The 25,830-nt window shown below is 32.2% G+C and overlaps 2 protein-coding genes across 2 annotated transcripts in view; one reads left to right on the forward strand and one right to left on the reverse strand.

Annotated features, from left to right (window-relative positions):
* LOC107436945 (glutamate receptor 1) overlaps positions 1–12,731 on the forward strand; it is a gene marked incomplete in the record, with an annotated part of 42,644 nt that extends 29,913 nt beyond the window's left edge. Inside the window, 6 exon segments of the mRNA XM_071177435.1 lie at positions 811–879; positions 3,734–3,978; positions 5,112–5,217; positions 6,255–6,395; positions 9,051–9,128; positions 11,340–12,731. Coding sequence (XP_071033536.1) covers positions 811–879; positions 3,734–3,978; positions 5,112–5,217; positions 6,255–6,395; positions 9,051–9,128; positions 11,340–11,426 — 726 coding nt within the window.
* A 2,862-nt stretch (positions 12,732–15,593) lies between these two features.
* Positions 15,594–25,034, reverse strand: LOC107436944 (piwi-like protein Ago3). The gene is made up of 2 exons (XM_016048783.3): positions 23,946–25,034; positions 15,594–20,536 (listed from the first exon to the last, which is right to left on the reverse strand). Exons 1-2 carry the CDS (start codon positions 24,849–24,851, stop codon positions 18,620–18,622), a joined length of 2,823 nt encoding a protein of 940 aa, XP_015904269.2. The 5' UTR covers positions 24,852–25,034; the 3' UTR covers positions 15,594–18,619.
* Positions 25,035–25,830: the final 796 nt, after the last annotated feature.

A 25,830-nucleotide genomic window follows, 5' to 3' on the forward strand; every position in this document is an offset into this window, starting at 1 on the left:
TTTAACATGCAACCACTGGTTGACATATTAGCCCTACAGTCACATTTTTATCCAAGGCCCTCCCAAGTGGTCCTAAATATGCTCATTCGATGACAAACCTTGGGTATCAAGCAGCCCAAGGCAGGGTGGTAATGTGGCAAAGGCATTTCTGTGAACTCTTGCTCTGTGTGGCCAAGCATTATCTAGTTGAAAAAAGGCTTCAAGGAGCCCTGCCATGACTTATACTTACTTATATAAAGTTTCGTTTCATTCTGACAACTATTTCTAGGTGAGCAGCGATGGTTCAGGGGATAGAGCGTTCGTTTTCCAATGAGGTGAACCGGGTTCGAATCCCAGCAATGACTGGTCGATACGAATTCCGCATCCGGCTTGCACCGACCTCAGTGCTGGCGTGAAATATCCTCAGTGGTAGACGAATCATGGGTTAGAGTCCCTTTGCCATCAGGCTAACCGTGGGAGGTTCTCTTGGTCTTCCTCTCTATGTAACGCAAATGTGGGTTAGTTCCATCAAAAAAGTTCTCCACGAAGGCAAATTTCTTCCACTACTTGATACAAGAGTTCCCTTGCCTTCTGGATTGGGTTCAAAATTACCAGGCTACGGAGTTGAACATTAGTAGTCGTAAACCCGTAAATTTGAGTCGGCTGTTTAACGATGGTTATGAAATAAAATAAAACTATTTCTATGTGAGCTAATTTTTATGGCAATGAGTGTATTTTGGATTTTAAAAAAATTATGATACATTTTAAGCTTTTTTTTCTTCTTCTTTTTTTAACTTTTAAAATTCTTTTTTTTTTTCAAATTTTACTTAGGAATCCCTTGAAAATAGCTGGCCTCAAGTTGGAATAGTTAAACCTAGTGGAATTTCACAACTTATTAAAGTAAGTTTTAAAACTCATTACCACTGCTACTTATATGAAAAAATCCGAATCTTTTATTTGTTAAAAACATTCACAAATCACTTCTTTTTTAAATTAATATATTTTTTAACATCTAATTCACCATAATAACCTTTTTGGTCAAATTGAAAAAATATCCCAATACGCCCAAATTCTGAAAATGTGAACTGTAGGAGGTAAAAATTAAAACTCCTTTCACTTTTGCAATATGAGATTATACTTATTTTCAAATTATTTTTGACTGTTGGATATTGAACCTCGAGAGATTTGAAATTCTACTTATTTCAAAAGACACACCAGCTGGGAGGTATATACAGTACATTCTCGATTATCCGTGTGCGGATTATCTGTTTTGCGGATTATCCGTGCTCATTCCGGAGTCAACAAAAAATTTAAACAGAAACATTTTCAAGATTAAAAAATTAGTTATAACACTATCCAATTTTTGGAAGCAATATTCGTTATTGGATTGCAGTATATGGAATATCAGCAACATGGTCAAAGGTAAAATCGTCTACGTTATCACGATCGCGGATAAAGATTATACCCCTTGTTGAACAATCTTCTTCAGCAACTCAAGAAGAATAAGATAATAGTATTCTTAAACAAGCAAAATAAATCGAAGGTTTCGAAAATCTTGATGAAGAAAATTTAGAAGATTGGTTTCAAAATGATGCATGTGAACCTGGCTTCCAGTATTTGACAGATGAAGACATCGTTATGTTGTTAAATCAAATAATGATGATAGTAACAGATGCAGAAGATGTAGTAAATGAAGGAAATACAATTTCTCATTCTGCTGTTCTGTGGAAACTTTATTAGATTATATGGGAGTATTTGATTACGGTGACATTAATGCGGTTCGTAAAATGTGTGACAATATATGGAGCATTACACATTGTTTTGAAAGGAAAATTCCTAGTTTGATGTTATACAGCATGCAAATGTCAGTAATTTTTATATTTTTTGTATTGATATTGATTTTTTCTTTAATAAAAGGAGTTTTCGGTTTATCTGTGTTTTTCGATTGTCCGTGCGACCTGTCCCTACAATTAACCCGGATAATCGGGAGTGCACTGTACTAACAAGATACCTACCTACTTGTGTGTGTTACGGGTATATTTTAAAATAGTAAATAAAATGAAAATGTAAACATGAAATTCATGGTTTTTGCTGCAAACTCTATAATTGAATATATTGAAACTATTTTTCGATAAAACTTTGCCAAGTTAAAAATTATTTTAGAATTCCAATTTTTTAACATGCATAAAATGTATAAAATTGTTTGCATTTTTACAAAATTTAGAAGATTTTATTGTTTTGATGGTATTTAAAGAAGGTAAAAATTTATCTTTTGATAAAACTTATTGCGATTTAATACAATAATTTTCAGAAACATCACAAGTTATTTTTTAACACCTTCTGTAATAATTCATTCATATTTATCGATATTAAAGTATATTAAAAAAAAAAAACATTTAGATTTTGATTTAACATGGCTTTTACAACAATGTATCGCGGATATCTTTTCAGCTGTTTAGAATATCGCGGATATCTTTTCAGCTGTTTAGAATATTTGAAAAAATTTACAAGAGATTATTTTAGACTTGTCAAGGAGTCGAAAAATGAAACAAAACTTGGAAATAAACGCAAAAGCTGCTTTACTTTAAAAAAAGGTTTTAAAAAAGTCAGCTTCACTCGTTTAAACTTTCCAATTGTTTAAATTTTACGCCTATGATAATAAGGTAAACCAGGTTATAGATCACGGCTAGAATTCTCACGTTTTTTTTAATGCAGTATATTACAATTTAAAAAAAAGAGCAAAATATTGAAGAATTTACTCTTTCAAAGCATTTTTTCCAAAAATTCGCTTACTACATTTTAACATTAAGATTAAAAAGAATAATGTATTAATATTGAATAAGTTTTTATAACCATTGCATTGTGGTTAAATTGTATTCTTCTTCGTTTATATTTACTTGTAAGATAGTTTTAGAAGTAAAAATTTGGATTTTTGCTTGAATAAAATGGAATAATCTGTATTACTATGATGTCTTAAGGAAGAGAATGACATTCTAAAAATTTATTTATCAGTGGTCTGTTTAGAAGAAATTTGGGTCCGTTTATCTTTTCATAAAATCGGACCCTTCACAAAATATTTTAACTTAAAAACGGACCCTTCACAAAATAATTTTTCTTTTAATTGGACCCTTCACAAATTTGTTTATCTTCATTATTGTTTTGTTAATCGAATAAACCCTTCCCAGGGCAGAAAACAAGAAAGATGGATGTAAACGAATTAAGTTTTGTCTTCGGCAGACGATTCTTCCATTATTCGTCCGAAATGAATATTCTGCGTTCAGCAGTATAGGCTAAATACCAAATATTTGTATGTTGCATCTCTAATTTAGAAGCAGCAATTGCTGTTTATTTCTGAAAATTTAATTTTTTTAATTATAATTTTACAGTGTTGAGCAAAATCTTGGTATGTCTTTACAATTTAAAAACTCCTTGAAAAAGTTTTTTTTGCAATAACGGACCCTATTTGCACAAATTCACAAAAGCAGACCCTGGTTGAAAGAATGTGACTTGATGTTTATTTTATACTCACAAATTGCTAGTAATTTTTTCACAATTTTAGAAAAACGGACCTTTCACAAAATGTCTGGACAGACCCCTGTTTATATAATAGATGAAACAATTGAAATTCCAAAATTTGATAAACTAACTTACATATGCTATTAAAAATCCTTATTTTGGTTCGATTCGTTCTGTACATAGTCATTTAGTGCATTTTTGAAGCATAATAAGCTGTTCCTTTTTGTGGCTTTTACAGAAATCATCATTGCCTCTGTTCAAAAGTTTCAGTGATTTTCTTGAAAATAACCCCAGTGTATTCGTCTCGAGTGCAGATGAAGGTGTCCAAAGAGTTCGCCAATCGAATGGAGGATACGTACTTCTAATGAATTCAGCCAAAAGTTCTTATGAAGTTCGCCAAAAACCTTGCAATCTAATTGAAATTCACGATCCTTATATCTATGGCGGATTCGGAATCGCAACTCCTCTTAAATCACCACTGAAGTAAGTTTTTTTTAGTATGACACTCATTGATAAGGATAAACATAACTAGGGAATATTGTCTGTCTAACTAAAAACCTCTCCTCGCCTGTTGTCTAGAGCACTGTCGGTGATTATAGTTAAGAGGTTAAACTATTTCAAGAAGGACTACGCAACAAAAATTTAGGGATACACAATAAAAATTAGGGACTTGTTAAAACGCTCTTTTTCTTGTTTCCATTGCAGGCGACAATCTCTATCTTTGCAATGGGAGGAGTTGAGTTGTCTTTTAGACACACAGTGCTCTACAACATTTAGGAGACATTTTTTTGCTAAAATATCCGTTGCTTAGCAACCACTGGAGAAAATCTGGTATCAGTATCAATAGGGAAAGAGACAAAATTTTGTTAAACTCGTCTCAGTTACCAATAAGGAATTTTATAAAATTTTTACTGTACGAAAAGTTATTCAACAGAATTTTCCCTAAACATTTCAAAGTATTTGTAAGACATTCTTGAAAACATCCAAACATTGTACTTCCAAAAATTTCCTTAACTGTACGGCTAATAGCTCTCAAATAAAATTAAATCACATTACTCGGAATTAAAATCACATCATCGAGTTTATCGATCTAATCATGATCTATGAGGTTTTATAAATAAACCCTATTGGGTTTTCCAGAGAAAATTTCAATTCCAAACCATGTCTAAATTCCACACAGTATTACTTCCTAAATAACATGGTTTAGTTTAGTGATTACAAAATACAGCCAATACCCTCTAGAAGAGAATAGGCTGCAGCACAGGTTACCATAAACAAGAGTAGTCGAAACGTAATTCTTTACATAAACGTAGTCCTTTAGTAAACGTAATTCTTTACTAGTCAAAACGTAATTACATGTTCCTTTCATATTACCCCCACTGCGCAGCTTAGTAGCCCGAAAAAAGTGACATTTTTCTCCACTGCGCAGTTTATGTTCGTTACGTCGAACTACTAAATTGATTCATTCTGAAGCCTTCTCTCTTCTAGTTACAGTCCATATATTAAATTTAGGAATAATTTTCCTTTTTCGATTTTGTTATAAGATTATTTGAATGATTTTCAAAACTAAGTTTATATTAGACATTACATAATTATTAAACATTTCATTATTTTAGAAATAAGATCAATGATGTTTTGGCTTCTCTGACATCAAGTGGATTTATAGGTGATCTTCATAGAAAATGGTGGGTAGAATCTAATCAGTGCAGGGATGGAATTGCTGTAAGTGTATCATATTTTTATGCATATAGATATAGAAGAGACTAGTGTCTAGAAATTTGTAACTGATACCTATACATTTCGATTTTTTTTATATTAAGTTACTTTTAAAATACAATAATACAGACTTCGTAGTGGTTTAAAATTAAAATTAGAACTACATTTTACGAAAAGTAAGAACAAAATCAAGACTTTTTTGGTACAATACATGCATACTAATGGAACATTTATGGAATTTTCTTATGCACAGATTTGAGGTAATCGCAAAACTAATAACATCCAACTTAACTTGGTTAAAAGTCGACAAAAAATCATTTCAAAGGAGATTTTAATTTATTTTGCCGCTTCCAACTGTAGCTTTTAACGAATCTGACGTTTTATTATGAAAATATTTTCTTTTGAGGCAGTTTTATAATGAAAATGTTATGTCATCTTAATATTATTCCCAGCTTTTTACAAGTAAAATTAAATTTAAAATAATTTTTTGAAATATATATAGATGCAGAGGGTGTTTTGTAATCACCTCAGCAAATATATATTATTAGTTTAAAATCCTTGCCAGAAATTAATTATAAACAAATGCACGCATCCAGAAATTAATTATACACGAGTCACAAAGTGATATTTAAACGAGGGAAAAAGAAAAATTAAAACTTGTTTGATTGCCTGTGAAACAGAGAGAAGTTGAAAGGGATTATAAGAAACAGCTACAAGCTTCATCTGGCTACCAAATAGATTTTGTTGTTTTCAAACCGTCATAAATAGAGATTCGTCAAATGTAAACATTTTTATTTTCTTCTCCTCGCTTAAATACATTTTTTTTTCTATTTTATTATCGACTAGGATTCTAAAAATATACATTTTGACCAGAACACTCCGTAGGTTAAAGTTACTCATTCTTTGCACAAACCTAAGCCCCCTCAAAAAACGAGATTGTAATTTTAAAAATACATAAGTTAATCTTAAAAAAGTTATCCTTTAAATTATTGCTGGAAAAATATGTAATAAAAACTTCATTTTAATGCTTTTTCGTCCTTTAGAATACAGAAATTTCACCAGGAAGCATTCATTCTTTTTCTGGACTCTTCTACCTCTTAATAAGTGGATGTATCATTCTTGCAGTTGTATTTGCCATACAATTCATGCGAAAGATTCAACGTAGAGAAGATCGATTGCAACAGGTATTATATTGATATCTTTGATTCCTTCCTTTGAAATTTAAACAAATAAATTGCTTTTAAAGTTTTTTGCTCTCAATACTTTCAGATTTAAATAACTATCTTTCACTCCAAAAGCATGAAAGCGGTAATGTTAAAAAAAAATTTTTTAAATATTATTTTGTTTATTAGAAATAACATAAAGAGAACGGGTGTCAAATATTGTTGGATTACTATTGAAATACTCAATGCTGTTTTTTGAACGTACCGTCGTTCCGTGAAATAAAGCTTTTTTTGCAAATAATGCTATTCTCGTTACTGCTGTAAGTTTGCAACAGTTACTCATGACAGTTAGGTTAAGTTTTGCCTATCTATAGCCAGCGCTTTCTATGTTTATTCAGAAAATGGCGTAGAACGTCAATATGGGGAAAAGCAAAAGTTTTGTAAAAATGAAATGCGTTTGGGGTGTAATTTCAAAATACACTGCTGGCTACCCAAATTGCAACACCAGGAAAGACAAGAGATATCACAACAAAATTTATTTTGTAGATAACATGCTGACCAAGTATCAAATGATTAAATTTATAGACTTCTGTGAAGTGCGGTTCCTGCCAAAATCAGTAGCCGCCATTGTTGGAGATCGCCGCGGTCACACGCCTCGGCATTGATTCAAAGTGACTTTGGATGTGTTCTTGGGGTACAGCCAACCAAGCAGCTTCAACACGTTGCCAAAATTGATCTTGAGTGGCAGCTGGGGATGTAATCTGGGTCAATTGTTGAGCAATCATGGACCACATGTTTTCTATCGGCGAAAGATCCGGAGATCGAGATGGCCAGGGAAGCAATTCAATCTAGCGATTGACGAAGAACTCTTGGACAATGCGTGCCACGTGTAGTTGCGCATTATCCTGTTGAAATATGGCTGTGGACAAGCTCTGAAGGTAAGGAAGGACAACTGGCTCCCGCATCTAGGAGATGTAGCGCTGGCTGTTTAAAGTAACCGCAATGCGTACTAGAGGAGTGCGAGAGTGATATCCAATATCGCCCCATACCATTTTACCCGGTGCAGGACCAGTGTGGCGGTGAATAACGCAGCTGTTCAGCATCCTTTCTCCAAGGTGTCTCCAGACTCGTGGTGTTGCAGACAGAAGCGTGACTCGTCAGTAAAGACAATTTCATTCCACTCTGTCATCCACATCCTTCTTTCATCGCACCATTGGCGGCGGAGACGTCTATTGTTCTGCGTCAAGGGTAGACGAAGCAATGGGAGTCTTGCGGACAGACCACTCTGCTATAAACGGCGTCAAATGGTACGCGCAGACACTGGATGATGCGTAACAGACTGAATGTGCTGTGCTATGGTTTGTCATGTGATGTGACTGAGCGATCAGTCACTGCCATGCGCACAATTCGCCTGTCATCACGTGAAGTGGAGCACTGAGGTAGATGCAATCGAACACGTCGGACCGTCGTACCCTCCTGCATCCAACGATCACATATCCTCATTACAGTTGTTTGGTTTCGTCCAACATGACTACTGATTTCCCTGAAGGATAATCCACAATCTCGGTAAGCCACTATCCTTCCACTGCCGAACTCGGACACTTGATCAAAAGATGATCGCTGTTTTCTACGAGGCATAATTAATCGTTTTTTGAAAAAACCACAAGAAAAACACAATTGCCGAACTTGAAATCGTCGAAATCTCCAAGCCTTTAATAGCGCTTTGAAGTAGCGCCACAGGCGCGTGTAATGTGCGTCTGCGCTGAAATTCTAATCATTTGCATATCTCACCTCCGCTAATGCATGTTGTAAATTTCATGTTATTTGCATGCTTCTTTCAGCGTGTTNTTGAAGTGGCGCCACAAGCGCGTGTAATGTGCGTCTGCGCTGAAATTCTAATCATTTGCATATCTCACCTCCGCTAATGCATGTTGTAAATTTCATGTTATTTGCATGCTTCTTTCAGCGTGTTGCATTTACGATGGCCAGCAATGTATTTTTTTAAAAACTTACTCTAATACCCATTTATATGGGCTCAAAAATTTTCAAAAAATGAGAATAAGTCCGTTGCTTTGATAATTTTTATCTAGAGGTAAAAATATCGCCAAATTGGCAATTTTTAAAAAACGTTTAATATTTTTTTAAATATTTAAATTATTTGTCCGTTCCGAATACCAGATAATTCTTCACAGCAAGATGGTATACATAATTTAAAATTATAGCTTTGCTTCAAGCGTGGGACTTTTTTATTTTCCTTGGCAAAAGAGCTTCAACTAGTTCGGTAAGAATTCAGAACTAGTTCGATCATTATTAAATGATATAATAAATAATAACTACTAAATTATTTTGTAAAACATGGGAGATATCGTCCTTTATTCAACATCGCTCGCCAACTTTCTTTCCTTAATTCATGATTTTTCTATTGGTTGCTATTAGCAACGAAAATTGTCGGAAAAGTCAGAAGGGTAACTAATCCAGTTAGCCCTCTTCAGTTGCATTAAGTTATTAAGTTGTCAAAACATACTGTCTAAAAGTATTCTACAGTGGATGATCAAATCACCAGGAGAGAAAAAAAATAAAATTTCCAAAATGTAGTTTGAATTCTTCTCTCGAATTTTTCATTAAATTTTAAGAAAATTTTTCGAAGCCATTTCTAAATCAATCTACCGTTTCTAGTTAACATTTGATGATAAAACTTTGGAACAGCATCTACCGGATCCTCCTCCTGAATTATTGGAAGAGCAACCTCCTGTGGTACGTACGCAACTGAGCTTTTCAAATCTTGGTTTTAATCCAGCAAAATAAATTATTTCAGTTAGTATTATTTTTATAAGTTGATAAGGTTTGTGTGCTACTAAATCTACTTTTTTTAGTCATTAATTATTTCATCAATTATTAGTGTAATTCATTAGTTTATTAATTATAGTCATTATTTATTAGTGACCATTTTTTTTACCGTAATTATGTTTAATAATATTCAAAATTCATATAAAGACCTTGCATTTTTTGTTAAGTATACAGGTCTATTTTCTGACCAAGCGATAAAAAATGTTCAGTTCGATTTCATGCACATTTAAAATTTAGGTAAGGATTAAGTGCACTATAGATTATGACGCAACTTATCACTGCAAGTTTTATCACCTGGTCATAAAATAGGCCTGTTAATCTTCTCGACCTTTATAAATTCCAATGCTTCTGTTGCCATCTTAATTTTAAATCACGGACATAATTGAAGAGCTTAGTTAAAGAATATGCTTTTAAACACTCAGATTTCTAGGTGTACAATCATTAGACTCAGTCCTTAAATAGCGAGCCAGAGACTTTTTCATACAATTTATTTAATGAAACTGAACAGTATTGTTCACTTTGTCGGTCAGAAAAGTTTTACTCCCAACCAGACGAATTATAGGCGGCAACTGGAAACGGGGGTAGCATTTCAACAGGGAAATGCAGGGCCGTTTGTGCCTAAAGCAAATAATCATGCAAATAACATTGCAGAACGTCTTTGGGAAGTTCTAATCCAATATTTTCACTAGATATTATGACCGCAGAATTTCTCTGAATAGATTATTCAATGAATGGATAAAATACAAAATTCCCTGAATTTATACAATTTTCACTCACACGACGCGTAGAATCTCATGTAAAAATAAAATATTTTCACACAAGTATTTTCAGAATTTTGATGTGATGAATATTTCTCGAGTTATTTGACCATAGTCTCATACAATTCGAACACTCTTTGTAGTTCAATAAATTTATAGCAAAATTTATATGTGTTGTTTTAAAATTTTCCTTCAAGATAGCATTTTCTGACAACCTGTAATTTAAATTTTTCTCTAATTCTCTCTAAAATATATTACTTAACTAAGCTCTTCATTTTTCTAATTATTTCACAGGTTAAATAAATAAAAAAAGCAATTTAATATGCTTTAGTCTTAATGAGGTATAAAGTTTAAGTGTATTTTGTGGAACAATCGGGAATTTAACTACTGTTATGAATGGCAAAATGCATGTTTTTAATTCAATATATTAAGTTGAGGTCGCTAATTATTTTATCTTTAAACAATGTACAAAAAAATATAAATAACTTTTAAAAATATTGAGCAATCGAAAACGATTCATGCGAACTTTACGGCAAGTCCATAATTTTAATCATCTCAGTATATTAACGTCATAAAATGCATAACAATATGCCTGAAATCATTAACTTTATTACCCACATTTAAAAAAAAATTAAATCTCATTAAATAAAAAATACTATTCCTTTTAATTTAAACAAAATTCATTAACAAGATAATTGTGAATTAAATAAATTTATAAGATAATAATTTAAAAGTAAAATTATTAATAAGATAATTGTGAATTATGTTAGCTGAAACATTGTTTTGAGTTTCACAGCTTCCAACTAATTAAACTGTAACCGAAAGAAACGTATTTGTAATCTTATACTTATTTTCTAAATACATAAATAACAATGTAGTAAAATAATAAATCAATCATAAACAATGTTTGTCATAAACTTAAATATTTTATAACTTTTATTATATGTATAGGATGGTAATAACCTAGCTACAAAACAAAATAACCATCCATTTATAATATGAACCATTTTAACAGTAATACCAATTTTTTAAAGTTAGCCGAAATGTGTCATAATCTCTTAAATTTTTCGACAGCCAGATGGGGTGACCCGACTTTGACATAGCTCGATGGAAATCGATGGCTCAGACCCTTCTTCACAAGGGATAAGAAATGAATTCGAACAAATCATAAATTATTTTGTATCAAGATGGCAACAGTGATAATTATCGATGGATTGAGTGAGAATTAATGTTTTAACTCTCACATTGTTGTGATATTCATTTTTATCCTGTGTGCAACTAACCAAGTCGAACTTATTATTAATAATTTTATATACTAAGTACTTAATTGTTTATTTAGTTTTCTTGCATATTTTTTCAGCTACATCTGCCAGAAATAGAAAAAAGAGATTTTTGTGATTCGGAAAGTTTTAACGATTTTTTCGAGAGAATGAAAGCTGGCAGATGAGAATGCAAATTTGTTTAAAAATCGTCTGCATTTTTTAAAGACTTTTTAAATATATAACGAATTTTAATTGTCATATCAAACATGTTATTTTTTAATATATATTTTGTATTTTGCATGTATACAGGGCTCGATTTGTACGAATCGCAGTTCGCAACTTGGTTAAAAAGTATGTTTAATATCCCAAGAGATAGAATAAGATAATCCTCAACCAATTTTTTTGAAATTTAAAGTTGGATACATCTAAACCCTGGGTGCCCTCTAAGAAAATTCCAAGACTGAACTTATTTTTTGGCCTATTAACAGTCTAGTATTAACTATTATTTTAAAATATATATAACTCTCTGACTGATTACTTTAAAAAATATATTTATATTTTCATGAATTTCTATTTTATTTTTTACTGCAAGCAAAACAAAAATAACTAACACTTTACATCAATCGTTGAATAATACACAACTTTTTCTTGGAAACTTTTTACTCTATCATCATAAATGTTTGCTTTAACTCTTTAAGTAATTTCCAAAATATAATCTTTACGTTACATTACCCAACATTTCAAAATATTAGGTTTAGAAAATGCTGTCATAAGCAGATTCAGACTAACCAATACAAATTTGTTTGCATTTGTCTTTCTTTTATTGCGGTTTGATATCATTACTTGATCATTTACCAATAATTATGAAAAATAATGTTTTCATTAAAAAGTGTTAATTTTTATTGATTTGTTTTCAACAGAAAACATTTGCTACATTTTATTTTAGAAAAAAAAACATGTAAAAAAAATCTTTAATTACTTTCTTTTTCTTCTTTTTTTGAAAATTTGATTTAAAAAATAAATTGGAAAAAAGATATTATAATTTGAGAGCGGAATTTAGTCCACTAATCTTAATTCAAGACTAATTTCAGTCTTCAGGACTAAAGAGTGGCACCCATGACGGGAGCCCCTATCATATTTGGCGAATTGCAAATAATCGAATGTACAATGCAAAAAAAAAAACAAGAACCAATCCTTTAAAAGTAAACAAAAGTTGTGTTAACCCGAAGGTGACGCCATTGAAAGCAAAGACTGCAAAGTATACCATGGAAATAAGATTTCAGCAAAACTGAACAAAAGTTGTCGCCAAACCAAGGAGCCCCCGATTCTACGCTAGAGCCTAGATCGGTAGTAGTTCAAGTATGAAAATTAATTCGTAAGAGCTAAGATAAACTGATTTTTATTTATTCATTTCTGGTCTATCGATTCATTCTCTCTATAAATCTAGCCCTGCATTTATACTATGTTTTAAAAAATAAATCATTTTTCATTGAAGTTGTTGTTTTTATTTATATTCTTTAACATATAATATAGTAACTTTATATAAAAATATTAAATAAAAAAAACAGTAATTCCAATTCAGTCGTAGGTTAGACAAAACATTTTGTCTTCCTGAGCAGTCAGTTGGACACTTGTTTCAACTATGAAAATTTGCCTTCATTCTAATAAATCACTGACATTAACGTACAGATTTCTAAATTTAATAATTCTATAAGGTAAAGAGATGTCACTCAGAATTCTCCGAGAGAAACATAATATAACATACTATGCACATTCCACAAACTTTTGAGCCAGCAGGTCTTCAGAGTTCTCCAGAGAACCTACTTATCTTGTTTAATTGAGATCATAAGAACCATTCAGCCTATTCCAGTTTTATCAGGGTGCGTAGCGTTTTTAAATGTGCGTATTTTCGTCTTTTAATAGCCCTTAAAGGTGCTTTTTTCCATGGGTGATTTTAAAAAGTGCTTAATTTTCCTTTTTTCGAAATGTGATATTTTTCTTTACCATGTTGATTTTTGCCACAAATTATGCAAAAAGACATTATTCTATTCAACGTTTTCACAATTTATTCAAACCCCAATCTATTTCGGCGTACCGTCGGTCTGTAGAGTATGAAAACACTATTTGTTTTACATGTTTGATGAAATACTTGCGGGTCCGCCCTTGCGTATGCTAAACTGGATTTAATTGTAAGGATTTTTGTCTCTCATGTGCAACTCTGCTGCATTTTGCAAGAGATTCTCAATTTCAGACTTCATTTTCCGCCCTCTGTGATAGAATCGAAAAATCTCGAATTTTTGCTGCTTATGGGGACCAACTTTTTCCCCTATTAGCGATAGAAAATTTAATTTCTCTTGTTAATTTCATCGTTTGTGACGCGCCATCGTCTTCATCACTGGCAAGCAAATAAAAGCGGATAAAACCATCAATTGTCAAAAACTTACCAACCCTGTCAAATTATGATATTTTTTCAAAGTGCTTATTTTTTATTGAAAAATTTGGCGACACATCCTGTTAAAAATTATCGAATTCACTAAAATGTAATTTTTTTTTTAAATAATAATGCAATAAAAATTCCTTTTTCTACTAAACCGTATTACAGGGTTGCCACTGAAAAAAAAATGAACAAAATAGTTGCTTTTTGTAGCCTAAAGCATGAAAATAGTTGCCAAAAACTATGAAAATAGTTGCCTAAATAAGAACAAAAATTCAGCAAAAATTTTATTAAATGTATACCATGATCCATTTAGTCAAATTGGTGGCAAATATGAACATTACGTAAATATTATGTATGGTGAGTTTTTGTGAAAAGTGATTACTCAAATTAGAAATTCATGCATAATATCGTATTAAAAATTGGGTTTTTTAAAACTATGCAGAATTTCCTAACAAAAACCGTTGAAAAGGCGATCGAGAAACGAAATAGACTTACGATAGAATCTGTGCAAATTGAACGCATTAAGAAGTGATTACTCAAATTTGCAAACTAAAATTTTTTATTTTTTAATTATTTATTTAATTTTTTTAAATTTTATTATTTTTATTTTACATTTTTTATTTTTTAAGAAAACAAATTCAGTGTGTTCCGAAGATTTCGCAGACTGCAGGTTTTCAACCCAATTTATGCTAAAAAAACATTTCTAGGAGTACAGAAAAGTCTCCTATTCCTGAAAATAGCTGCTTTTCATCCTTTTCAGTCAAAAAAAGTTGCCATAGTCGCCTCATGATGAAAATAGTTGCATTTTAGTTGCCTGTGGCAACCCTGTATTAACTTTTCTCAATCTAGATCAGTTAAAAACCATTCAGACGATTCCAGTTTTATTTTAAGGATAATCGAATTCTCTAAAATGAAGCAAAAAATTACCTTCTTTTGCATGGTTTTTCTTTATTTAACATAGCTTGAAGCTTATAAAAAAATCAAAAGTAAAGTTAAAAAATTTACATGGTGTGATTACGTACATTCCTTATTAAAATAAAATGGATATCGAATTAAAATAGAGATAGATATAAAAGCTTGCCCGAGATAAAATTTTATTGTTCACTGCGATTATTTCACATTTTACAAAAAGAAAAAAAAAATTAAGCATGTTTTGCACATCATTTGCTTTTAGAAGATGAAAAAAAAGAGAGTCCTCTTCCCAAGTAATGTAGAATTTAGTGCTAACTTCTTATTTTTTCACTCTTAACTTATCAATAACGATCATTCAGAAATATATATCCTTAAAAAACAAAAAATTTGAAAATACAGTCGTATTGGATTAAAAGAAAAAAACTGACAACCTTTAAATAAATTTTTAAAAATAATTAAGCTATGCTGAGAGTAACTTTGAATAGGTAATTTAATGCTGTACATTGACAGTGATTTGTACTAAAAATGCTCATTCTCAATTTTTTTTTAAAAAATTTACTTTTGTTGTTTAAACTGATAAGAACCAATCAGAATGATGCGGAAAAACTATCAGTTATTACCAAAAAACAAATATATTTTGTAAAGAGTCAAAAAAATAGGTAAAATGTTAAATTATCTTTCTGGTCTGAAAATGCCTATTGTTGAATTGCGTTGGCAGAATTTTATTAAAAAAAACATTAAATTTATAGACAGGGAAAATCATAGCAACTGGTTCCAAAATTGTTCAACATTAAAGAACTAATTGTAGCATTTTATTTTGGAAAATATTAACAAATACAATGAGTCATAAAATGTCCCCTGAGCCACAACATCACCTGACTGTTTTGTCTCTCAAAAGTGACCTCGATTTTTGAATCACTCAAGACTCCCAATTGAAAAATAAGTGAAGAACATACTTATAGAAGACAACTAGTGTGTACATTTAGAAATAAATTGACTGAAATATGGTAGAATATTTATTCTCCCCTTTAGAAAAATATACAAAAATCTCGTAGCTTTAGACATGAAAGCTCTTTACACTTGGGTAGTCAATGCAATTTTGATTTGACAATATGACATGATATTCTGAGGAACAAATACAAAACAAAATATAGTATTATGGCAAACTATAATTACAATATGCATGAGCAAAAAATGAAAATAAATAGTTTATGAAACATATTTTAAGACTATTAAAAAAACAATATTAAAAAAAAACAATGAAAATAAAAAGCAAAATTTATGGCAAAACAACTGAGATTAGGAAGAAAGCCAAAGAATGCAGTGAAGAACAACAAAGGTTTATTATTATTGATATTAAATGTAGTTAGTATAATTTTATTTGGTTTGGATTCTTTTTGTTCTGAAGTATGCTCAAAAAAGTATTGAACACTGAACATACGATTGAGATACCTGAGACACCATTTTTTCTTTCAAAATATATTAGGTTTGGCAATTTTCACAGAAATTTTGAAATATATTTAAATTATCGAAATTCAACTTCTTCCACAGGGAATGCTCTTCCTCTCCACATTTGAAAGCAAATTACAAACTCTTTTTCTATACTTCTGTAATATTTAAATGCCCCCCCCCCCAGCTTGAAGATAATAAGTAACAATGCAATGCATAGCTGCCAGCATGCTAAGGAAAAAATCCTGTAGATTTTACAAAATAATAACAATATCATGTTAACTATTGTGTATTGTTTAAATATTCTAAGTAGATAATGAAAATTTTAGAAAATCACAAAAAAAAAATTTATAACTGATTATTCTGAATTTAGCTTACACCATTATTTAACAGTAATACTTTTTTAAACACTCAAGCAAACAATGAACTGAATAAAAAATCTATATTGATTGGTATGTTTTTAGAAACTTTCTTATGTAAGGAATTTTCAGAAATTTCAAAAACTAGGAAATTTTTTAATTGCTTTAATCTTGCTTTAGGAGAAACTGGCAAAATCCAGTTATGAGTAGTTTACAGGACAATTCAGCAAAGTTGGCAGTTATGCTGATGGATAGTAAAATCGAGACTTTCAAGGCTTTAATTGCATTTTATAAAACAGCAGTCTGCCTAGCAAATATAACTCTCAAACAACACTAGGTGGTTTAATTATGTTTTCGTGCAACCAGAGACCCTGGGCATCAAATTTCTTTTTTTTCGATAGGGGGTGAGGAGATTTAAGCAATAATCATTTGAAAAATAGCATTTAACTCATACCACACATATATGTTGTCTTGTACTTACCTCAAAAGTTAAATAGGGAAAAAAGGTTTTTAATTTATTGAATATTTTTTTTACTATCACATTGCTAACAATGTAAACAGTAAGTTATAGGACAATTTCCTTTTATTTTTTCACTTAAAGTGCAATAGTGTTCGATTTCTTTTCAATATTGAAAGAGTATTGGAAGATACACATACTCCTACTCAACTCAAAATCAGATAATTCAGTAATATGCATTTTTTTTTAATGATGTCACAAATGATACAATGACGCAAATTACATTAAAAGCACAACTGCAACAAAACATACAATTCCTAAATGCATAGGTCAGTTAATTTACAGCAAAAAAAAAAATATTGGCATGACAAGCAAGAAAAACTGGTTTAAGAGTCAAACTACAATGAACCCCAAAAAAAATTCAACAAGACTTCATTAATATTAATCAGTTTTATAATGTAGTAACATGAAATTAAGAATTTTTTATAATAAAAAAAAAGCAGAGTAAAACATGAAAATTAATTCTTAATTGCGATTAAATTAAACTTATTAGGATCTAAATAGAAAGCAATTAAAAATGAATTAATATTTTATTTAAAGGATACCTACCTCTTTTTTTGAAGAAAAATAAAAAAAAAATTTCCAGCATCATAAAAAATAAATGATTATACTAGAATTAAAATTATTTTAAACAACCTAATATGCACCATAGAATTGCCAATTATAACATGCCAATAATTTTAACTGTATCACTAAAGATGTAAAACAATGATTTTAACAGAAATATTTAACATGACAGCTTAAACTCTAAAGTTCTGTCAAAACCTGTTAACCTAACTCTGCTAAAAATTTGGAGTTTCACCCTCTTGGGTACAGTACTTACCATGTTAAAACCTTTATACGGGTATACAAGAAACCGATCGTAACAAAAATAAAGATTAAAACCATTTTGCAACACTTTGACTCATTATATACAAACTCTACAATTACTTACATCAAAAACAAACCTTAAACTGTTTTTAACCGTTATTAAAATAATTCAAACAATCATACAAGTCTAATTATTCATAATCAGGCATTGTAAAAAAGGAATGTTCAGAGCTATGAAGATTATTGAGGTTAAAAAAGGTATTAGGTCTATATTACTAAGCATATTCATTGAACATAAAGTTTTAGATGCAAAAGAAAAATAAATTTTTTTTGCAAAAATCAATTATTGGTTTAGAATGTATTACTATTAAGCTTTTTTACTTTTGAACTTTACTTTACCACAAAGCAATCTAAAATGGAAGTTACATTGGTGTATGATAAACAAAAATAAATAATAAAACACAACAGAGAATTGCAACAAAACAACTTCAGTAAAGAAATTAATAAACTCAATGGCATAAAACTATCATAGCTTTATACTTGAATCGAGTTATTTTACAGAACTTTAAAGGAAAAAATATTAGAATGTGTATATTACACTTTAACTTATTTGTATTTAAAAGTACTTATACCATTTATATACAAATATTTACAGCAACAGGTCACTTGACTTGTACATCTTCAAAAATTTAATATTTGGGAAAAACAAAATATGAAATCTACTGATTCCTAAGAGCACTTAAATGTTTTCAAATTAACTGGAAAGACTTATTGAAAAAGTGATGAACACATACAAAGAAACAGAAATGAATATAATAAAAAGACATTTGATAAAAATGAACGCATCGATGAGTTCTCAATTTCGTGCAGAACGAATTGTACAGAATACAAGGTTTATAGATAAAACAATCTATCAGACAAATCTGAATGCGTTTCTTTATGCAAGCTCTGACCCACTAAATAGGCTAATTTATGCGCATATTGACAGGGAGCGGGAACTCTGACTGTTCCAGGCCAATTATAATACAAATGGGTCATTTTGTAAGTAATTCTTTGCACATACTCAGGCTTGAGTGAACTAGTGTCATGTATAACGACATAATGTGTAGGAGTGACAGTGCCTTGCCTTACATGCTGTGACACAAGGAAAAAGTCATACCACTTTTTGCGTGTGACTGAATGATCAAGAATGGAGCCAGGAGGGGGGTTCTTCAGAGTCTTCTGTCCTCTATAGCCTTCTACTGCATACATGCGGGTATTGATACGCTTTTGGACGACCACAACAACCAAGTCTGGATTATAGTCCAAATTGAAATTTTTGTAACAAGAGGTGAGCTGTTCAACCTCGTACTTGGAAATAAAATCCATCTGTCCATCACCCACTCCGTCTCGGTACAGTATAATCTTCTCAGGCAAGTGATGATTTACTTCATAGTACTTCTTGAGAGCATTAATGAACATGATTTTTAAGTTGTCTCCAACTTCTTGACCTTGTTTTTGCATTGTTGTCATACTGAACCATCTAGTACGGTTTTGATTAATAGTACTAACAAAAGCCAAGACAGAGCGTCTCCCTTTGGAATTATCGTGATAAGTATCCAGGCCACAAACCATGAGATCGTTTAAGGGAATGGCCACGCTCCACAATTCTCCACCTAACTTACAATTCATCTGAAGGGCAATTTTTTGAGACACACTTCTTAACTTCCTAGCGTCACTAATGGTCTTTAAGTTAATCACTTGGGATGGCACAGGTGCTTCAATGCAGCAAAGTTTCTTCACAGCACTGTAACGATCATCTCTTTTTGTAGGGAAAATTATTACCATCATTTGAACATTAGGATTGATCATATCTTTCAAGGCTTGGCAATATGTTTCGGTGCGATCGTTCATGATTTCAACCAAATGTGGCGGCTTCACATTAATTCCCATTTTTGGACAGACGTTTTGCATCATAGTGAGGAATTCTCGTATCTTCCCTGCATCACGTTTAGGAAAAACACAAACCCATTTTTCAAAGTTAACAGCAACAAGAACACTGCTGGAAGTTGCTTGTCGTCCCCAGTCTGCCTCTGGACCAGCTTGGCATTGGAATCCTCTACCAAATGTCAATGTTTCAGACTTCAAAAGTCGTCCATCAAGTGTTTCTGGTGTAGATACTAATTCTAAGTTCCACCTTTCAAAACATTGCCTGGCCTCAGGTGTTGTAGCTACATCGTTGATGAATTTCATAAGAGCCAATTGTCGATTCTCTGGTGTCACGCGAGTATAACTTGCAACATCTCTCATTACTTTAAAATCATTTCTCATTTCATCAGTGAGCCCAGTCATAAAACATAGTTCAGGAATGAGGCATATCAGCCTTGGCTCTTCCCCTTCTTTCATTTCCCGCTTTTTAGCTTTACTTATTAAAAGAGGTTGCTTTGAATCTTCTATATCAATATCATAAGATCTCTTGTAGTAATCCATAAATGATATTTCAGCACCATTGTGAGAGACAAATGTTGACAATGGGTTCATATCCCAAGAAACATCATCAATTCGATATGTCTTGTTGTTGTATCGGGTAAGTACAACGCAATCCACTAATGCCTTAACAATCTCCTCCTTTACATCCCCCCTTCTCTGTTTGGCTGCATCATTCATAACGTCACGGGCAGTAACCGTTCTCAAAACTTTAAAAGAACAGTCACAATTTAACATTACACCACCTTCATATTCTTGTACGGCAGTTACATAACCAGGCCAAATTTCAAGTCGATGCTGAGGAATGGGAATACCTCCTTTGGGATTAAAATAGTTTCGTCCCACCTGAAATTGAATAAAAATTTATAATTTGATGCACAGAGAAATTTTTTTTTATTTTATAAATATTCGAATAAGTATAAAAATTCATGTCATTTCAAAATAATGTCCTACTTTTAGGAAAAGATTTGGTTATGATGAAAATACTTGGTGATTGAAGAAAGAATAACTATTCGTTGAAGAAGTTCGAAGATTAGTATTATTTAGATATACTCGGAAGAAAAGCAATATTAATAGACTATCTATTCTGGAGATGATGAATAACACTGATGTTAAAAAATTTTGATTAATCATTGTAGGAAATTATCAGTACCCATTCGTCTAACTATTCTATTGACGAATGTGTGAAGATAAACAAATATAGTGGAGAATCAAATCTGATAAATATTAAAAAAGTTTATTTTTAAAATTAAGTGAAGCTCCAAAGTAAAGATTAATCTTAATTTTTAATGTAAATATGCATTATCAATTTTTAAATTTGGTAAATGGCCCAGGTGGCTTCAGGGCTAAGCCCTACATGACCCCATCCATCAAGAAATCAAAATTGCGAGTCTTATTGTAATAGTTTGCGCCAAGGAAAGTTAAGGAATTCATGTATTGGCTAGTAGCTGATTTTAAATTTATTGCCAAGGCTCTTTTTCTTAGCCATATGCATTCAAATGTGTTGGCAGAAAAGATGTGTGAAAGCCAATTTTGATAAAATCAGATGTGATCAAATGACAGCTTTTTTTTCGTTACAAATTTAGGAGTATTTTAAAATTGCAAATGAGTTGTGCATTTAATGATGTTTTCTCGTCTGCCAGCTTTTATTTTCTCGAAAAAAATCATTAAGACTTTCCGAATTTTGTGCAAAATATGTTCTAGAGCTCACACTCTAGGACAGGGATGGGCAAACTACGACTCGCGGGCCAACAGTGACCTGTTGGAAGGTTTTATCCGGTCCGCTTATAGAATTTTAACTTGCCGAATTGTGGCGAACATAAACAATATACATCCATTTTCTTGTCTACTTTGTTAAAAACTATTTTTGTTATGCTATACATAATTTTGTGCTATACATAAACTGATGGAAATAGACAGCAGAGACAGCTTCAATTGGTAAAATGTTGAAAGCAAAAGTTCTTATTAAAATTGCTGTAGATTGGCTCCAACGAGCGTTTGTCTTTCTCAAGGAGCAGACAAATTAGATCATTTATAGGTGAATTGTACTTTAGATGTGACGTACTGCGCATTTGAAGCTCTAATGAGCGGATTTTTCTGGCGGTGCGACATTTTTTATTGCGCATGGAAAGATTGCACACATATAATGTCATTGTAAATAATGGGAAACTTATTAAATGCATAAAATGGCTAGTGCTTTTGTATGTACTTTTTGTACATAAAATGGTTTTGGAGGTAGATGTGATATTTTTCCAGAATTTCAGGAAGGGTTTTCAACTTTGAAAGTGGCCATAACAAAAATATGTAATATTTGGATTGATGGGGCACAAAATATGACAGGAAAAAAATCTGGATTCTTTGGACTCTTTAATCAGAACTATCCCGGGATTAACGTTAGTTTTCTACATTTTGTTATACACCAAGATGCTCTGTGTAAATTAGCATTGAATATGAATCCTATGCTTGATGCAGTAGTAAAGCTTGTTAATACTATTCGATTTTGAGGGCTTATACACAGGCAATTCCAAGATTTTCTCCAGTCAGTGCAATCTGAATACTCTGATGTACTGTATAACACAAAAGTAAGGTGGCTTAGTGCAGAATCTGTTTTCGAGCGAGTTTGGCAGCTGAAAGACATTGTGTCGTTTTTCAATGAGAAACAGTCTTCAGAAGAATGTGAAATATTAGAAGATACAGAATGACTTTCAGACTTTGTATTTTTCTCAGAACTTCTTTGTTATATGAACAACTCGAATGTTAAGATGCAAGGGAAAATCAATTCATCGATGATATCTAGGCCCATCTCAAAGCTTTTAAACAGAAATTTAATATGTTTGCTGGGCAGATTACTCTAATCATAGTTGGAAGATTAAAAAGAAAACAAAAATTAATGATGAATAAAAAGAAGTAAAAAAGAAACTTCAAATACCTTAAAAGTTAACTTTTACTATTCAGTTAGAAAACAAAATTTGTTACAGTTATTCACAGTGTCAGATCAACGGAATTGAAAATCTTAAAATTATGTGTTTTAATATTTACTTTTCAGATATGCTATTTATTTAATGCAGACAATATTTTAAGTAGCGAAATCAGATATAAAAGTACTTTTTCTCGATAAACATACCTTCGTTTAGACGGATATGGATTTCTGACTATCATAAGGGGTAGGCGGAATCTAGAAAAGATGGTCCCAATAGTTTAATCAGGAAAGCGCTCCAAAGTTTGGACCCCTTAATGATAATATTACTTTCGCATATTTTCCCTATATCTCAAGAATTCTTTAAGCAAATTGAAACATTTTTGTACACAGTTACAAAATTAGATTATCCAAAGATAATAATTCCATGCAAAAAAATAATTTTTAGTAAATATTTATTATTTTTTGTACTAAAAAATTATACAGCACTTGCAGACTGCTTTCTTTCAGCATTTAAGGTTTAAAAGCTTTGAAATCAAATATTTCTCTATTCAGTTTCTAAGAATAATTTTAAATCCGGATCACGTTGCGCTAACTACTACAGTGAGGACAACAAATAAATGCTTGGGGTGACTACAAATTACACCCTCTGAGTTCGTCCCCTTTGTTAATTTTTTCTTCTTCAGTTTATCGCAGGTCGCAATTTAGAAGTTACCAGGTCTTGGCAATTAATCTGCCTCAGATCATGATAAGGAAATCTTCGCTTATCTCTAATATACCAAAATTTATGTGCAAAAATTCAGGATAATATCTGCATCAGTATTTTTGAACAATCTTCATCAAGTTTTGGGAAAAAATTTAGCAGTCATTAAAGAAATTTTATTATACACAGAATGAAGATAGGCACTATATGTTCTGCAGATGCATAAACTAAGCACCTTGACTCAAGAGAAGAAATCTCCGCATTACATCCTAAATATAACACATCTATTAATTTATTGCAGTTTTGGGAGAGATTTCCGTATCGTGATCTGTGGCAGAATAATCGCCATGTTTTGGAAACCTCCAGTCAGTAGCCCGCGAGAAACTTAAAAAAAAACATCACAGAAAGGGACCAATTTAAAAGGTATAACTCGTAGCCACCCCCAGGCAATCAGCTACATGTTTTTTTTTCTTCTTTTTTTTAAATTTGCAAGTTTAACATCTATTTGGCGCGTTGGCGACTGTATTTGGCGTGACAGATCAAGATACGGAAATATCCCTCAAATTTACACTTAAATGCATAGAATGATTATTTTTAATATTTCAAAATTTAAAGACAATAATCAAATACTTTACCTGAGTCATTTTCAGTATCCTCATCACTTGTTTAAAAATCAAGTTATACAAATGCAAACAATCACAAAATGAGCTCTTTTTGATCAGCTTTATTGATACGTTGACTAAAGAATTATCTGTTGGCATGTTTACATCTACTACCATAGGAGACATGTCTAATCTTAACGGCAAGTACAGTTTACTGCCATCAAAAGTCTTTGTAGGACCGATAATTTCCACAACTTTAGGATCTTTCATCAACTTAAATTTCATATTTTTGCTATCAACGGTAGGTTCGAAACTCACATGGTACTCATAGATGCCTTTACCAGGAAGAGCTTTCAAGCGCACATAGTTTACTTCCATACGCAATGGGGTTCCAGAAGTACCTTTGTATTGGCCGATCGTTAGTTCTTCTAATTCTGAAGTTGGAGGAGATACTTTTCCAGTGTCAACTGGAGAGACTTTTCTAGGTATAGGACTAACAGGAGACACTTTTTCAGGTACAGAACTTACAGGAGAAACTGCATAACTTGCTTCTGATGGGGATGGAGATGATTGTTTGGAACTACTTTCAGATAAAATGCTACTTAAAAGTAGACCCCGTCCTCTTCCAATAGGTCGTACGGGATCGATCACAGAAGTTGGTTCAATTTGCGCCGTAGCTTGAGGAACAGCTGGAGTTGGGACAGAAACTACAGCACGGCCCCTTCCTTGTGCCAGAAGAGATTGAAGAAATGCACCCCTTCCCATAGGAGGAGTAGGTAACTGAGGTTGCTCTGGTGTTGTTTCACTTGCTGAAGAAGCTTGAGGTTCACTTGAAGGTGGTTGCCCAGGACGACGAGGCTGATTTTTTAGAGCTGCCAAAAGGATGGCACCACGACCACCTCTTCCATAACCCTCGGGAGGTTTATTATTATCAGACATGTTATTTGAACATAAAAAAAACTAAAAATACTACAGATTCATAAAACAATTAAAATGATGTTTCACTAAACACCAAGTATAACTAGTTGAGTTTTGAGATTGCGATATATTCAAAGCAGATATTTCATTCAAGGCATGACACACATTCCTCTTTACTGTTGGTTGCCAAACAAAAAATCTTTCTTTTTTTATTATAGACGAGTTGAGTTGTTCTACTTTTTCAAAATCATTTTGTATAAATTTTAGGAAATGTCTCGGCTGCCGTGATACTCTTATGTTAACCCTACAATTCTGTGGCTCAGCGGTATCTGAAATTGGAAAGTGCTCAGGCTATTCTCGCGCCAAGTTATGTCCGATTCGCCGGAACTGAATTTTGAACAAGGGAACTCCTGGATCAAGTATTGGGAGAAATTTGCCTTTGTCGAGGATTTTTTGATGGACCTAACTCGCATTTGCGTTACATGGAGATTAAGACCACGAGAACCTCCCATGGTTAGCCTGACGGCAAGGGGATTCTAACCCATGATCCGTCTACCACTGAGGATATTCCACGTCAGCAATGTGGTCGGCGCAAGCCGGAAGCAGAACTCGTATCGACCAGCCATCACCGGGATCGAACCCCAATCTCTCCCCTGAGCCATCGCGGCTCTCAATGACGGTTATAAAATAAAATAATAATTTTGGCCGGGGTAGCCTGGTTGGTTGGCCGTTGGACTCGTGTTTGTGAGAATGGGAGTTCGAATCCAGCCTGCCGAAGAATACCTACGTACAAAATGGTGCATCTGAAATCTGTTAGAGTCACAAAGTTTTTATAGTTCTCATAACAAATCAATACCTCTGGGTACTGATCCAGGAGTTCCCTTGTCCTCTGGATTGGGTTCAAAATTGCAAGGCTGCAGAGTTAAACATTGATAGTCATAAACTCAAAATTTAGTCGGTTGTTCAATGGCTGTTCCGGCTGTTATGCAAAAAGAAAATG

Source organism: Parasteatoda tepidariorum, chromosome 2 (assembly GCF_043381705.1).
Source record: "Parasteatoda tepidariorum isolate YZ-2023 chromosome 2, CAS_Ptep_4.0, whole genome shotgun sequence".
Lineage (NCBI taxonomy): Eukaryota > Metazoa > Arthropoda > Arachnida > Araneae > Theridiidae > Parasteatoda > Parasteatoda tepidariorum.

Excerpts from the sequence above, each read along its gene's own strand:
- LOC107436944 (XM_016048783.3), bottom strand. The coding sequence starts at position 24,851 with ATGTCTGATAATAATAAACCTCCCGAGGGTTATGGAAGAGGTGGTCGT. Across the intron at positions 20,537-23,945 it reads GGATACTGAAAATGACTCAG|GTGGGACGAAACTATTTTAA; the intron begins GTAAAGTATTTG and ends ATTCAATTTCAG.